Raw genomic sequence first — 17,920 nt, forward strand, 5'->3', positions numbered from 1 at the left:
TACACTCTGGTTTTGTTGAATTTGAACTCAACATAGTCACAAGGTCCAGAACATTTTACTGAATAACCAACCTCTTTGCCTCCTTGTGGGAAATCTTCACTCATTTATCGCATCCCCCGATGTTTTAATGTCGAAGAATCAGAATAAGGAGCCAAAGGGGTTGTTTATTTATTTGGATTTATTAGTTTGTGATATTAAAATACGTAACATTGTTTATTTGATGTTTAAGAAGACCCATGTACGTATAGTGATGAGTTTTCATTAAGATTGTGTGTGTGCCACACCTTTCAGTATATTAATTTGTGTACAATTGTTACCATCCAGTACATAGTTAGAAAGTACTTCTTAGCTCAGTCAGGTTTATTTACATTATTGCAAATGCAAGTGAAATAATGTGATGTTTACTTTGGTAATCTGTTTTATGTTGAATTGTTAGAATACAAACAAAGAGAAAGTGTGTTGAAATTGCGCATTTTCTTCGCAAGGAGACTGAGGCCTCTTGCTAGAACATCAACCATCCTGTTTATAATTTCGCGAAGGGAGCGAGTATTTTTTCTCTCTTTTTCTATGGTAATGGTAAAATGCTATTTCTTCATCCAGATAAACTAGACAGGATGCAGCCATTTCGCTACCCGAATAAAACGATATTCAGGCAATTATCCCATTTCAAAGTATAAAGATACTTCGGATTGTATGTCACTAAGCGGCGAAAGTTTGGCGATAGCGGGATAAGCGGCGATTCGTCACACATACTGACGAGTTTTGGGCGACCATATACTATCCGCAAAGTATTTGAAGTCAGTTGATTAATACTTAGTGCCACGTTTAGTAGAGGTATTTTGAAGAACATCAGGCGAAAAACTGAAGCAAAGTTTTAACAAAATATTAATTGGACGATTAGCAGACGAATTGCGAGACCCTACGGCGACATTTCGGCGGATGTGGCAAATGTACATCGATACTTACACTGTGTGGAGAAAACATGACAAAAAACTGAAGAATTGAATTGTTAACAGTCTGTGAATATTCCAGGAATAGCATCCTCGTGAGATCACACCCTTTCATTGGAGCCTATCCTATTGTCTAATACCTTTTGGCAAACTTTATTATCCAGCCTGCAGAAGTTACTCTCAGCGCGCTCTGCCTCTCTTATCATACTCTTAATTTCTACGTACTAACCACATTTTCATAGACACTGTCCTTCATTCATGCGGTCCACACCCACTCACCCCCTTTGGGAGTATAATCTGGTCCATGTAGTTCATAACCTTCCTCTTCCTCCTCGGAGGAATCAAAGCATTGACAAAGGCAGTTCCCTGTAACATTAGTAAAGATGGATTTCCAGAATTAAGAGATGGGTTACACAATTCTTCAACTAATCCGTAACTATTCTGATATCATTCTTCAACCATTCGGTGTATTCGCTAACTATTCTGCTATCATTCTTCAACCATTCGGTGTATTCGCTAACTATTGTGCTATCATTCTTCCACCATTCGGTGTATTCGCTTACTATTCTGCTATCTTTCTTCAACCATTCGGTGTATTCGCTAACTATTCTGCTATCTCTCTTCCATCATTCGGTGTATTCGCTAACTATTCTGCTATCATTCTTCAACCATTCGGTGTATTCGCTAACTATTGTGCTATCATTCTTCCACCATTCGGTGTATTCGCTAACTATTCTGCTATCTTTCTTCAACCATTCGGTGTATTCGCTAACTATTCTGCTATCTCTCTTCCATCATTCGGTGTATTTGCTAACTATTCTGCAATCATTCTTCCACCATTCGGTGTATTCGCTAACTATTGTGCTATCATTCTTCAACCATTCGGTGTATTTGCTAACTATTCTGCAATCATTCTTCCACCATTCGGTGTATTCGCTAACTATTGTGCTATCATTCTTCAACCATTCGGTGTATTCGCTAACTATTCTGCTATCATTCTTCAACCATTTGGTGTATTCGCTAACTATTCTGCTATCTTTCTTCAACCATTCGGTGTATTCGCTAACTATTCTGCTATCATTCTTCAACCATTCAGTGTAATCGCTGACTATTATGTAATTATTATTCCACTCTTCATCACGTTCTGGGTGGAGGGGGGGTGGTAAATAATTGAATAGGAGTTTTCGATTAAAAATAATGTTTGACAGTGGTGTACAATTGCTTTTGGAGGAAAGTCATATTCGCCAAAGATTGTTGAACATTTTTAATATATTCAGAGTTTTCTCAGAAAATGGGCGAACGTTTGGTGTCATGGCGAACACTGTATTTACAGAATTTCTAGGGAATTATTGACAACTCTGGCGGATGTCAGGTAATACCTGTTCACCGCTTTTCCTCGCAACCCAGGCGACCAGGCGACATACCTGCCACTTTACATATTTCACTGCCCCAAAACAGATAATTACTTTGAATTTACTTCGTATTGCTGCACATATTATCTGTTAACTTGATAATATGCAAACATATTAATCGAAACAAAATGAAATATCGTTATTGTTTATCCGCTATTATATTCCACGTACTGAGAATCTTGCTCTACGATTGGTCAAAAGTAGATCACGTGATGAAAGATAGTTCGCCCATCATTGCTGGGAGAAGCAAAAAGTTCGTTACACTTGGTAGATAGGCTACTATCTACACAGTACAACGCACTTTAATTGTATACGCTACGTAATTGCTCTCCTCTTTAAGCGCTTTTAGTGTTAGTACGCGAACTTTGGTCACGCGCGAACTATATGGTCACACCACCATACTGCATGCACTGTACGTATCGTACACCGTTTGCTAGCTGTTAATTGATGACGTGTTGCTCTAAAATGACGGAAGAAGTGAAATGTTTCCGATGTGGAATAAAAAGCAAATAATCACCTTTTGGTTTCAGGCGAGGGCAAACTATCACTTCCTCGGCGATCTGAATGTATACGCTATCTTTCCGAAGCGAAGCTTCCAGATCGCCTCGGAAGTAATAGTTTGTCCCATCACCTTCACCAACGGTAGTTATTTGCTTACTGTCCATTTGTTGTGTAATAATGATAGTAATCACAATATGGATAGTTAAATTTAGATATGATTATAATCATTGTGACTATTAACTTTGTTATTATCTACAAAATTAAATTAATAGTGCTCAGTAATTGAAAAGCTGATAAAGAATATTTGGTCATCAATGCGCGACATTACACATTTTCAAAAATAAGTTGTGGGTGATGGGCTTCTAAGATACGGATGTAACATGCTTTAAAAGAAAAGAACAAAACAATGGTAATCAAAATTATTTTTCTTACGGAATTGTAATCTAACCGGGAAACATCGAGGGAAACACCCACACTTTATGTATTATTCTGGTTGAGTCACAAATTTAATTTGGAAAACATGTTCCTATCCTTAAAAGGAACTAACTAGGTGAAAATGAGCGATGTTTTTCAGTTGCCCTATTCCTCTTCTACAAATGTGCTTGAACAGCAATAGATGTTTGCATTGGTTTCACAGTTCGTTCCCACGAACGAGGTCAAACGCGGTTAATATAAGGGGAACTATGAAACGTCAAGGGTGATTGATCTTGATACATATCGAATAGAGAAAACGATTCAAAATGCGATGTTCACAAAGGTGTTTTTCTACGAGCATCTGTATTGACATTGAGTCTGTGATTGTTTCTATGATTTTTATAAACACCAGTGCGTCGTGCATTTGTGTGTTGGAGGAGATGTGGGTTGGCCTTTTTGATATAAGGAAAGGATTAAAAAAGCTAAGTAGGTGAAACCTTCAAGTGTGTGGCGGCAAAAGGGTCTGCGTGCGTCTGCGTTTGTTTTTGTGCGTGTGTTTGTGTGTGTTTCCTGCATTGAAAGCATTGCTATTTAATCGAAATGTTCTCAATCGTCTCCATCTAAATTTCCCATCAGTATAAAGTGTAGGTGTAGGAGTATCACCAGACATGCATATATGGCAATACATCCTTAGAAATGCAGGGTAAAATACAATTTGATAAAAAGTAGCACAATGTCCTCAGAATAACTCATTGAGTTAGAAGATGACCACAGGATAAATATATACTTTCTATAGACTTAGACTGTTATAAAAGAGAATGACAGGAGTTGACAAATATAAACGAAATCAGCAATGAAGTTTTAAAGACTTTTTAGTCAGTCCGCATTCATCTTGTTTGAACTTTCTCCACTGATTTTAAGTAGAGCGCGTAACTTCAACATCTTAATTTTTCAAGAATTATTATCATTCTGTAACGAAATGATTCATCGAAATGAATCAATTCCTTAAGTCAAAGTAAGAAACTGCTTTTGAAATGACAAGATTTTGGTTGGTTACAGAATTGTGACAATTCCCCACAGATCGAAGAAGCTGACATTTGGTGCTTCAACAGTTCATTAATTTACCCAGTTAGTTCCAGTGGCCATAGCTTAGCCTAAACCTGCATTAAAGCTACATGTTTATCCGCCATTTGAAAATACATTTACTTAGTATTAAAACATTGATGCTCTTCGCCTCAACCCGATCAAATGTAGATCAAATTGCTCATTGTCTGAGCTATTACACCAATGGATGATAAGATAGCTTGCCTAATTTAATATTATGCGATTGTGTTAGACTCTCTTCTACATAGGCTAATGTGTAAACTGTATACATGCAAGTTTATTACAATACAGGAATGTTGCTTTGTTAGAATAGTAGGAAATTAACCCCTATATATGGTATTAAATTACCAATTTCGAAACAAGGCCTTCATTTCTAGCATAGTGCAAACATTACCGAATGATAGGTAAATATTTTGAAATTATTTATGCAACTGTGCGTCACGATATTTTTGTTATTACATACATTTGGCATTCATTGTAAATGTGCTCTGGTCGATCTGCATAGCTGATCAGTTTTGAGCAGAAAAGAATGGGTTTCTCAAAGTCCCACCGATTGAGGAGAGAAGCTAATGATGTTAATCCATATACTTTTTTCAATATTGAAAGCGAATGAGAAATGAAGTCGGCAGCAAAGGAGATGTGTTTTGGTCGGACCAGGATTCGAAACATTCATATGTACATTTTAAGTTAAATGAAATGAATAATAATAATTGGGTTCCTGTTCCTGTTTATCCATGGTAGCGATATCAGTATAACAAAATGGTTTCATGAGGGCCCTGCAATGACTGTATTTAAAAAGGGACGAATGTGGGCAGAACACCGTGTCGAAGAATGTAAGCACCGAGCGAGGATCGAACACAGAAACTTTTGAATGAGAATCAAGAACCTTCAGTAATATACCACAGTTCTCACATTAAAAATATCTAAATTGAACAACAAATGCAATTATCACTGTTTGATTAGACTGTCTGGTTCATTGCATTGTTATTGTAACTTCCTGTACTCAAAATTTGCTCGATTCCATAAACCACACGTGACTTCCAATTTGCTTAGATAAATATTATTATCGACCAGGTTAAATGCTTGTTTATCCAAAACATTTGTTTCTGCAATCATCCATTAAAATCGAAAAAAGTTTCACCTATAATATGCACCCTGCTATTTGTAACAAAGAGAGAGCTACAAAAAGACCCGAGGTGCCATAGTATGTGTTTGTCATGGTATGAAGTGTTAACGAAATTTACATTTCAATAATACCATCCATCCGTCCAAAATATTATCGGTGGCAGCAAAACAAATATGACTGTAACAAAAAGTTAGAGAAGAGAGGATGGGAACTCTTTTCATTCTCCTACTAACCCCTTTCAACATAGGCTTATACAATTAAAAATGAGGTAGGACATGTGAAATACTCCAAGCAGGGGCATCCATTAAGCACATTGCAGAAAAAAGGGAAGAAAGCAAAACAAAGCACGTATCATGTAGTGAATAATGAGTTAAGGCTACATCACACTATCTACGTTCTAATGTGCTCTTCGATGCAATGGGTAGAACATCTTCTTTCTCTGTTGCTACGCTTCCTCGCAGAATATACATTACATTTTACCTTTACTCGAGATTTTGGAAGAATGCTGCGTCTCGGCAGTCAGGCTTCCAGTTAAATTTCGTGTTTCTTCCTTAGTTCTTTTTTAGTTGGGTGTCTTCATCTTAATAAGTTGTCTGGCTCAGTTCAGTGTCGGGTATTCTACTCATATGGGGAGCAGAAACGCTTGTCTGTCCGTGATCGATCCAGTCTGACTTTAAAGGCATGCACCGAGGTAGCAGTGACTACCTCTACAGGAAGTGTGTTCCAGTCATTGATGACTCGTTGGCTGAATAAATCTTGCCCAATTTTCGTTAAGCATCTTAGTTTAGAGATCTTTAGACTGTGGCCTCTTGTGTTGCTAGTCGAGTGTTCGAAGAAAGTATCAATTGGGATGCGTTAACGTACATGGATGATTTTGAAAGCGGATGTCATAAATCATAGAGAAGCTGTGTAAACCTTATAAATAACATAATCTAAGAAGAGTTGTTCCATCCATGAACTTAGAAGGGGAACATGAAAATGATTCAGTGCTGCTAACCCTCATAATAGAGAAGAGAATAGGTAAATATAAAGCTCAGAATTCGGTTTGCCTGTGTTATGGAATATTTTATTACTTGCAAAGTCTGAAATTACTGAGACTTCACGAAATATACGTAGAATTTATCGAAAGGCGACGCAATTCAACATTACAGTGGTACGCGAGTCATTATGCACTGGGTCATTGTCCCACTATCGCGTGATAGATAAATATACAGGGATGGCGGGGCGGGGGGGAGGTTGAAGTGTTGAGTGTGAAAAATCAGGTTAAAAACCCATCTTTGTTTTTGTCCGTTAAAGTGTCACACAACGATTCAGTAAAGCACTGGAGAGCCCCTCGAATTATAGCCTGTAATGTTCACATTATGTGAGAGAAAAACGGTTTAAAAAAGGGGGAAAATCCACCCTGATTCGACTGGTTTCGTTAAAAATAGAACGTGAGAGAAAAAGATCGCAACAGGTTTGAGCAGAATCCGATCAAAAAAAATATCACTAATTTGCTTCTTTCCATGGTGAGGTCCTCTTCCATCCTACGTACTAAACATTTTGTTGACATGTACATCATATGTGTTCCTCTTTTCATATGTATAATTATTATATGTAGGGTGCATGTATAATTGAAACCCTTTTTATAATTAAGTGAATGTTTATCAAGTTGTTGGAACAATTATCAAATTGGGGGGATACGTCACAAAGTTGCCAATTTGTCTTTGATCGATCCCGTGATCAAAAATACATAACTTAAACAAATACTTCTCACGCTGCACCAGAAACGTGTTACATGTCTTTGCTTGTTCTATGTCAACACATTGACAGGACTCCACTATACGTTCGAGATACTTCTTCCACCCTGAGGTTGGGCAATATTTTCCAACACTTTGCCAATAGTTAACCCAACCATCTATTGGGCAATAATTTCGTATTTTGCCCAACAGTTGGTCAAGATATTCCAAACAAGTGGGCTACCGTAGTCGGGCAGTTGAAGGGTCATATCCTTGCCCAAATGTTGGTCAAAATACGAATCAATTATGCACGTGTGAAGTAGGGTACTTACGTTTACCAATACCACTGGGCAAAATATTGCCCAATAGATGGTTGGTTGACTATTGGCACAACGTTGGGCAAAGCGTTTAAAAAATATTGCCCAACCTTTTCACAGTGCATATGAAATGCATAGTTGCTGCTTAATATGTGCTGCTGTTGTTCTGATGAAATATATTTCACTACATGCTGATGAGTTTATTTTAATTTTTTAAGCAGATCATGACCAATATAAACAGACTAAATACAAACACTTTCTTTCCGTTGCTCTACGCCTATAAAATAAACTCCCTGCATTTCTAAGTTGGAATGGGTGAACAAACACACATCTGAAATCCGACTTCTACAATTTATTATTGTTATTTTGCTGATTGAGTTAGGAACAGTGCCGTGTGTCCTCTGAAAATGTGTTATGAAATCCACTTATTATTATCATTATAATAATCATTATATTTATGATTATAACAATGATAATTATTATTATATTACATATATATTTGCATCGTATTACATCATAATTTGTTTCTATAATCTTAGTGGCATTAACGGAATGAAAATGAAGAAGTGTTTCGGAAAAACTCACTCAGTCGTGAAGCTTCTCCTCATTCTTTGGATGACTTTCCTCATCCAAATTGCAGTTGGGGGTAAGTAACATTGAATAAAAGTATACCGGTCAAGAATATAGATGTTCATTTTCCATTATCGACTTAGTATTCCAAGTACACATACATTAGATGTGAACAATTAAATGTTTCATTATTGAAATAAAACGGGAGCAGTTTAAAGATTGTCTACCAAAAAAGGCTTGTAAATTTTGTGAAAGCAGTTTACGTTCTTTTGATTATATGTTTGATCTACAGTAAGGAAACGAAACAAAATTAATGTTGAACGCACAATGTACTAATAAATACATTGAATTGAGTTGTTTAGAGCATAAATGAAGCATTCTAAATATCTTTAACTTATCATGTTCTGCTATTGAATTTGTTGTGGTGAGAACACTGCAGACTATGTATGAGAGCTTCTGTAACTGTAACATTCATAAACAAGTTAGAAACTAACATGCAAAGCACTAACAAGAAATTCAATTGTTTCCAAATAATGTAATATAGTTTGGTTTTCATTGGGGGTATGATAATCTCACTACTTTTGCACACAACATTTTTCAAAATATAAGACATATAGTCAAAGCAGTATGATGGAGTGACAACAGTTTACGGATATTTAACAAAAAATTGTATTAGGAACTGTGTTTCTTAATAGGTAATTTCTCATATTTTACACAAATTCATTTAGTTCAATTATTACCAAATAAAATGCATTGATTTTTCCCTCAGGAACAACACCAGGAACGGCAATAGTTACAACACCGGGAATATCCTTCAATTCACCACCTCAAACAACACCAGGAACTGCAACAGCTACAACACCGGGTACAATGCCTGCTTCTAAACCGGATACAACGCCAGCTACTACACCTGGACCAACATCAGCTACAACACCTGGAACAACACCAGATACAACACCGGGAAAAACATTCGGTTCAACACCTCAAACACCACCTCAAACAACACCGGGAACTTCATCGGCTACAGCACCGGGTACATCGCCAGCTTCCACACCTGGAACAACATCAGCTTCAGCACCTGAAACAACATCAGATACAACAGGGGGAACAACATTCGGTTCAACACCTCAAACACCTCCTCAAACAACATCGGGAACTTCAACAGCTACAGCACCGGGTACATCGCCAGCTTCTAAACCTGGAACAACATCAGCTACAACACCTGGAACATCACCAGGTACAAAACCGGAAACAACATTCGGTACGACACCTCAAACAACACCTGGAACAACATCAGCTACAACACTTGGAACAACATCAGATACAAATCTGGGAATAACATTCGGTTCAACACCTCAAAGACCACCTCAAACAACACCAGGTACTTCAACAGCTACAGCACCGGGTACAACGCCAGCTTCTACACCAGGAACAACATCAGCTACAACACCTGGAACAACACCAGGTACAAATCTGGGAACAACATACGGTTCAACACCTCAAAGACCACCTCAAACAACACCAGGAACTTCAACAGCTACAGCACCGGGTACAACGCCAGCTTCTACACCTGAAACAACATCAGCTACAACACCTGGAACAACACCAGGTACAAAACCGGGAACAACATTCGGTACAACACATCAAACAACACCGGGAACTTCAACAGCTATAACACAGGGTACAACGCCAGCTTCTACACCAGGAACAACATCAGCTACAACACCTGGAACAAGACCAGGTACAAATCTGGGAACAACATACGGTTCAACACCTCAAAGACCACCTCAAACAACACCAGGAACTTCAACAGCTACAGCACCGGGTACAACGCCAGCTTCTACACCTGAAACAACATCAGCTACAACACCTGGAACAACACCAGGTACAAAACCGGGAACAACATTCGGTACAACACATCAAACAACACCGGGAACTTCAACAGCTATAACACAGGGTACAACGCCCGCTTCTACACCTGGAACAACATCAGCTACAACTCCTGGAACCACACCAGGTACAAAACCGGTAACAACATTCGGTACAACACCTCAAACAACACCGGGAACTTCAACAGCTACAACACCAGATACAACACCGGGAACAACATTCGGTACAACATCTCAAACACCACCTCAAACAACACCGGGAACTTCAACAGCTACAACACCGGGTACAACATTTGGTACAACATCTCAAACACCACCTCAAACAAGACCTGGAACAACACCAGGTACAAAACCGGGAACAACATTCGGTACAACACATCAAACAACACCGGGAACTTCAACAGCTACAACACCGGGTACAACGCCAGCTTCTACACCTGGAACAACATCAGCTACAACTCCTAGAACCACCCCAGGTACAACACCTGGAACAACATCAGCTACAACTCCTGGAACAACATCAAGTACAAAACAGGGAACAACATTCGGTACAACATCTCAAACACCACCGGGAACAACCCCAGGTACAGCACCGGAAACAACTCCAGGTACAACGCTGGGTAAAAAACCAGCTACAACCTATCATCAATATAAATATTTAAGAAAATCTAAAGCACCACTTCGAATTTTTGATATTATAACCATATTTTGGTATTGTACAGAGCGCCTTGAACAGTCTTTTAGAATGGATACGTGCGCTTGATAACTTGACATTTTTATTATTATATGGGCACAAGGTGTACACCGAATGTACTCGTAGAGCTAGATTAATATTTGGTGCATGGATATGATATTATTAATTTACAGTACGTTAGTTTCAGTGTGAGAGAGTAGGTATATGTATCAAGTAGCTCTTTATTGATAGAATATTGTTAATGCTGTAAAAGAATTTTAATTGTTTAAAATAATAGAAAGGGTGTAAAAAAAAACTTAAAATTACCATGACAAAAAGTTAGTGAAGTAATGAGTAAATAATGCCATTCATCATTCACTTTATGGTCTTAGATTTCTTTCATTGTTCGGGATCGAACATGAAAGTGTCAATGACGTTGGTTTGCGATGGATATTACGACTGTGACAATTATGAGGATGAATCGTTGTGTCGTAAGTATTGGAATAGCTCCTTAGTTTTTATACTGACATTATGTTTGACTACATCACATTGTTCTGACGCGTTTACGTTCCACTGCCTACTACCAAATACATGATATAGAATACATCTTACGCAAATTTGAAGAAATCCCAATTAGCATACTCCCTAGTTAGTTCCACTTACACCAGGAATCTGTTTCATCAATCTTGTTATTAATAACTAACTCTAAAATTCTATACAAAAATTGCTCTCAGCCAATCAAATGCAACGATTTTAGTAGCCTTTAAAAGTTTTATAAACGTTGCATGAAACAGATCCAAGATATACGAACAATATAAAGTATTGTTGGAATAAGGATGCGGAAAAAAGGCCATATTTTTCGCATTCTCTAACATTCTTCTCCACTGTTTTAAGAAATTGTGAAATTCATTGGTGTCTTGAATTTTAACAGTGAAACTTCTTCATCCTTTTGAAAACAGACTTGTTTTGTCTGTCTCGTGGAGTTCTCTTGGATATTTTAGTCACTGGGGTTGCATATGAATTATGTGCTCTCGGCCTATCAGGGGGTCCAATTTTGTTCCATCGACTTCAAGTTTTCACAACGTGATAGAAGACAAAGACTGATCCTGATGAGTCACCCATTTCACTCATACGATTTTAACCCTCAAAGTGTCATCACATTAATTGATAACAAGTGTGGCAGGCTGACTGTAGCTGTGAGGTTGACCCCCCTCATCCGACTCAAGAGACCCCATGAAGTCGGGTTCAATTTTGTCAATATGAAGTCGTATATCTGCATATGAGGATAGGCCAGTCTTTATGTTTTGAAATGAAAAGAGATTTTTCCTATACAAATTATATCCATATTATTTAAAGGAAAATGCTCTGTTTAAGGGGCGTCGGATATCGAGCGATCCCTGTTCAAATTTGGTCGCTTTTCCGATTTTATATGTCCAGTTATTATTTCTACGAGTAAAATTTCGTGCATGATGAAGATGGATTGAAACCGACATGACTTTAGGTTCTGTTCTGGGAACTCTGAAAGATACAATTATGTCTACAAATCTTTGGGGAATGATCTTTCCTCTAACTAAACAAAGAGGGTCAAACGATATGGATAATATAGGTCTTTATCGGGAGAGGCACCCAGATAAGCTGTCAGTGCACGATGATCGAAGCTTATCTACCAATCTCTAGTTGTAGAACTGATAAGAATCCTCTATCGGTGACTTTTTATTAAATTAATTTGTTCATACTTCGTTTATTTTTGTCTTATTTCCCCTTACAGATTCAGCAACATATATTGAGGAAGAGGAATCACATTTCATATCCTTCCCATACACGAGCACACCACGATTGTATAAAGCGAGCATTCTACAAACAAACGCTACGAATGGATTTCGAATTGTGTTCCGAGATTTGTATCTCTATTATGGTCTTCAAATCCAAATAGGAACAGGAAACGATCCGTCTGACACACAGTCAAGCATCACAACTATTCATGGACACATAAACTACGAGCCTGATGATGTCTATGTAGATACCAATGAAATGTGGTTTGCTGTCATAGGAGCAAATGGTTACTCCGGGCTCCGAATGGACGTTGAGATCATTTCCATTGACCTATCAAGTGAGTGTTGAAATAATTTTCTTTTAAGATATCAGTGGAATCTAAAGTTCTGTCTATTGAAGCAGTGATAACTGGTGTCTCACTAGTTATAAAATGAGAATTATTCAACACCGGTCGACTGATGAAGATAATTTATGTTTCAAGTTTTACCAGAAATAATAATATAAAAAAGGTGAATTTTTAACGCGCCTAATTACTAAAAGTATTCAAAGAAAATCTAGTGTATTCAATTTTTAAATTTTAAAGCCAATTTAGCTACTCATAACTAATTTTTTTCTCCATCTTTTATTTTCTACCAGCCTCATTTGCCTGTTCAATCTCCAACATGAACGTGTCACCGACTGCCCTCTGCGATGGAATTTACCAATGCAATCATTTCGAGGATGAATTAGCATGCAGTAAGTCAATACAAAATTATATTTAGTAATGCGTTCTTTCCCAATATTACAGGTATTTACTGTACTTCATAATTTTCTAGCATATGTTAATTCTTAGATACTATGACAAATTTGCTCTCAGCCAAATAAATGTCAAGATTTCAGTAGCTTATTACAGTTATCATAACTTGTTATTGATCGTTTGAATATGGGTGCGGAAATATGAAGACTTAAAACTCCCATTCTTTTACGTTCTTTTCCACTTTTTTATGAATTTCATCATTCCATTAGTGTATTGCAGTTTTACGATGAAGACGGTCTTGAATAAAGACTTGTTTTGTCTGTCTTATTGAATTTTAATGGATAATTTAGTCACTGGGATTATGGCTTGTGTGCTCTCGGCCAATTAGGGGTCCTATTTTGTTTCATCGACTTTGCACAACTTGGTAGAAGCCAAAGACTGGTCCTTAATAGTAACCCATTTAATACCATACGATTTCGACCCTCAAAGTATCATCAAATTCATTGATAAAAAGTGTGGCAGGCAGAGTGTAGCTGTCGAGTTAATCCCCGTAAATTGCCTCGACTGACCACATGAAGTTTTGTCCAAGCACCAGATATCATCATTTGGAAAACATATATGTCTGCATATTAGGACAGGCCGGTCTTTATATTTTGTAATGAATAGGGAATTTTCCTATTCAAATTGTTTCCATATGATTTAAAGGAGAAATTGCTCCCATGTTATAAAGTTGCGTCTGATATCAACCGATCCCTGTTCATATTTTGCAGATTTTCGGGTTTTAATGTCATGTCATAATTTCTACTAGAGAAATTGTTCGCACGTGGTGATGGGTTGAAACCTACTTGATTTTGGGCTCTGATTTGGAAACTCTGATAGATACGGTTAGGTCTATACATTTTGGGAGAATGTACTCAAACCGTATGTAAAATACAAGTTCTTTTCAGGAGAGGCTGCCAGATTAGCTGTCGATACAATATGATGAAACTTATCTCTCAATCTCTTGTTGAAGAACTGACAAGAAACATCGACAGTTGACTTTTTTCCTTTATTTTTCCCCCTTTACAGATTATTCAGCAACTTATCTCCAAAAAGGCGAATCACATTTCATCTTCTTACCACACACCAGCACAACACGATTCTATAATGCAATCTTGCTAAAAACAAACGCTACGAATGGATTTCGAGTTGTGTTCCGAGATTTGTATCTCCAGGGTTATTTTAATGAAGTCCAAATAGGGACAGGTAACGATCCGTCTGGCATACAAACTGGCATCACAACTATTCATGGACACATAAACTACTGGCTTGATGATGTCTATGTAGATACCAATACGATGTGGTTAGCTGTCATAGGAGCCAATGGTTACTCCGGGCTCCGAATGGACGTTGAGATCATTTCCATTGACCTATCAAGTGAGTGTGGAATCAATTTTCTTTTAAGATATCAGTGGAATCTAAAGTTATGTCTATTGAAGCAGTGATAACTGGTGTTTTACTGGTTATTAAATGAGAATTATTCAATACCTGTCGACTGATGAAGATAATCCATGATTTAATTTTTACCACAAATAATAGTATGAAGAAGGTGAATTCTGACGCGCCTAATTACTAAAAGTATTCAAAGAAACATAGTATATTCAATTGTAACATTTCTGAGCATTATGAGCTAATCATAAGTTATTTTTCTCTCCATCTTCTATCTTCTACCAGCCTTATTTGCCTGTTCAAGCTCTAACATGAGCGTGTCACCGACTGTCCTTTGCGATGGAGTTTACCACTGCGATCATTACGAGGATGAATTAGCGTGCAGTAAGTCAATAACAAATAATATTTAGTAATGCGTTCTTTATAAATATTATAGGTTTTTTGTATTGTAATTCATTATTTTCTAGCATATGTTAATTCTTAGATACTATGACATTTTGCTCTCAGCCAATCAAATGTCAAGATTTAAGTATAGCTTATTACATTTATTATAACTTGTTATTAATAACTAGTTTCATGAAACAGGGCCCAGGTACACAAACATGGTGTTGGAATACGGGAGCGGAAATCTAAAGACTTGAAACTCTCGTTCTCTCAAATTCTTTTAACCACTTTCTTATGAATATCATAATTACATTAGTGTATTGCAGTTCTACGATGGAGAAAGTTTTAAAGACAGACTTGTTTTGTCTGTCTCATTGAATTTTAATGGATAATTTAGTCACTGGGGTTATGGCTTTTGTGCTCTCGGCCTAATAGGGTGTCCAATTTTGATCCATCGACTTTTCACAACTTTGTAGAAGCCAAGATTGGTCCTAAATAGTTACCCATTTAATACCATACGATTTCGACCCTCAAAGTACCATCAAATTCATTGATAAAAAGTGTGGCAGGCAGAGTGTAGCTGTCGAGTTAATCCCCGTAAATTGCCTCAACAGACCACATGGAGTTTTCTCCAAGCACCAGATATCATCATTTAGAAAACATGTATGTCTGCATATTAGGACAGGCCGGTCTCTATATTTTGTAATGAAAAGGGAATTTTCCTATACAAATTGTGTCCATATGAGCTGGTGGACTACATTTAATTTAACCACCTTATGGAAGTCATGCAGTCGGCTTATAAGATCGGGAATAGTGTCGAAAGTGCTCTTATGAAAGTTTCAAACGAAATTTCTCACTGCTATTTACAAGCACCAAATGGTTCTGCTTGTCATGTTGGACTTATCCGCTGCGTTCGACACCATTGATCATCATGTCTTACTTCTAAGACTATCCGGAAGGCTTGGTTTAAAAGGTTCAACTTTGCGTTGGATTGAATCTTACCTTTCTGGCCGATCTCAGGTGGTGCGTATTGGTGACAATATATCTGAACCTTGTCCTCTCAAGTGTAGGGTGCCTCAGGGTTCGGTCTTAGGCCCGGTACTCTTTACTATCTACATATTACTACTTGGAGACATCACTCGTTACCATCAGGTTCAGTTTCATTTCTACGCTGATGACACCCAACTCTATCTCACATTTCGTCCAGGGGATGCTTCGGCTACCTTCGATCAGATGGAATCATGTATGAGTGACATACAAGCATGGTTGAGTTCTAATTTCCTTAAACTGAACCCAGAAAAGACTGAAATGATGGTGCTTGGATCTCGTCACAATCACTCAACTTTTCAACCTCGAAATCTGAACATTGATGGTCATGCTACCTCTTCATCAACTTCAGCTAGGAATTTGGGAGTCGTCTTTGACCATCTGTTCAATATGGAAAAGCATGTTTCATCCATTTGCAGAAGTGCAAATTTCCACCTTCGGAATGTCAGGAGAATCCGTAAATACATGTCGAAGCAGACTACAGAACAGATCATCCATGCCTTGGTAACTTCCAGATTGGACTGCTGTAACGCCCTCCTGGTAGGTGTCCCTTCCTCAGCCATTTCTCGTTTGCAGCGAGTACACAACAACGCAGCCCATGTTCTTACTAATTAGGCAGGGAAGTATGCGCGAAAAAGTCATTTCCTTCGTCAATTGCACTGGCTACCGGTAAAGAAGAAGAGAATCGTGTTCAAGATTTGTCTGACTACCTTCAAGTTTCTGCATGGTCAGGCCCCCCAGTACCTCTCTGAGATGGTATTAGTAACGCAGTCAGTGAGGTCAGAGGTCTTCAGCGGCTACGAGACTAGTCGTGTCAATGACTATAACGGTTACGTATGAAGACAGGTCCTTCGCCAAAGCTGCACCCGTCCTCTGGAACTCTCTTCCTTCTCATCTTAGACAATTAGAATCCACAGAACAATTTAAATCACAGTTGAAAGCGTATTTATTTATCTGATGTTTAAGTTTCATGACTTAAAGAACTATATGTGAACTGTATTATCTGTTTGTCCAATACTTGAATTTCTGTTTATATCAGATTTGAATTCCTGTTTATCTAAGATTTAAGTTTAATAACGTTTAGAAATAATATCTGTTGAACTGTTTTGTGTAATCTGCTTATTCATTTTTGTCGCGCCTTGATCGGAAGTTTCGGATGCGTGCGCGTTATAAACTTATATTATTATTATTATGATTTAAAGGAAAAATGCTCTCATTTGTTAAAGGGGCATCTGACTCTATCAACCGATCCCTGTTCAAAGTTTGTAGATTGACGTGTTTATAATGTCATGTCATAATTTCTACTAGCCAAATTTTTCGCAAGTGGTAGATGGGTTGAAACCTACCCGACATTGGGATCTGTTTTGGGAACTCTGATATATACGGTTAGGTCTATACATTTTATTTATTTTTTTTTTTTTTGGGGGGGGGGGGGAAATGTCCTTTCCTCTAGGTAAATAAGGGGGTTAAGCAGTTTTGCTTATATACACATTTTTTTCGGGAGAGGCTGCCAGATTAGATATCGATGCGAGATGATGAAGCTTATCTACCAATCTCTGTTGAAGAAATATATATATATATATATATTTTTTTTTTTTTTACCGTTCAGGTTATTCAGCAACTTATCTCCAAAGAGGCGAATCATATTTCATCTCCTTACCACACACCAGCACAACACGATTCTATAATGCAATCTTGCTCAAAACAAACACTACGAATGGATTTCGAGTTGTGTTCCGAGATTTGTATCTTTCTGATGGTGCTAAAGTCCAAATAGGGACAGGTAACGAACCATCTGACATACAGTCTGGTATCACAACTATCCATGGAAACATAAACTACGAGCACGATGATGTTTATGTAGATACCAATGAGATG

General features: G+C 37.7%; 1 protein-coding gene across 1 annotated transcript; it reads left to right on the forward strand.

Moving 5' to 3' along the window:
• The first annotated feature begins 1,354 nt into the window (after nt 1-1,354).
• On the forward strand, nt 1,355-16,882 carry LOC115919551 (mucin-5AC-like). Its single transcript, XM_030973651.1, has 8 exons — nt 1,355-2,045; nt 8,882-10,609; nt 12,608-12,784; nt 13,084-13,182; nt 14,510-14,599; nt 14,897-14,995; nt 16,395-16,582; nt 16,775-16,882. Exons 1-8 carry the CDS (start codon nt 1,355-1,357, stop codon nt 16,880-16,882), a joined length of 3,180 nt encoding a protein of 1,059 aa, XP_030829511.1.
• Nucleotides 16,883-17,920: the final 1,038 nt, after the last annotated feature.

The sequence above is a fragment of the Strongylocentrotus purpuratus genome, unplaced genomic scaffold (genome assembly GCF_000002235.5).
Source record: "Strongylocentrotus purpuratus isolate Spur 01 unplaced genomic scaffold, Spur_5.0 spur5_contig_865, whole genome shotgun sequence".
NCBI classification, from domain to species: Eukaryota; Metazoa; Echinodermata; class Echinoidea; order Camarodonta; family Strongylocentrotidae; genus Strongylocentrotus; species Strongylocentrotus purpuratus.

Bases quoted from the DNA above. Each gene is read 5' to 3' on its own strand.
- LOC115919551 (XM_030973651.1), top strand. From the start codon at position 1,355: ATGGGTTACACAATTCTTCAACTAATCCGTAACTATTCTGATATCATT. The intron at 10,610-12,607 runs GTACAACGCTGG...AAATCCAAATAG, and splicing joins AGCACCGGAAACAACTCCAG to GAACAGGAAACGATCCGTCT. The intron at 14,600-14,896 runs GTGAGTGTGGAA...ATCTTCTACCAG, and splicing joins CATTTCCATTGACCTATCAA to CCTTATTTGCCTGTTCAAGC.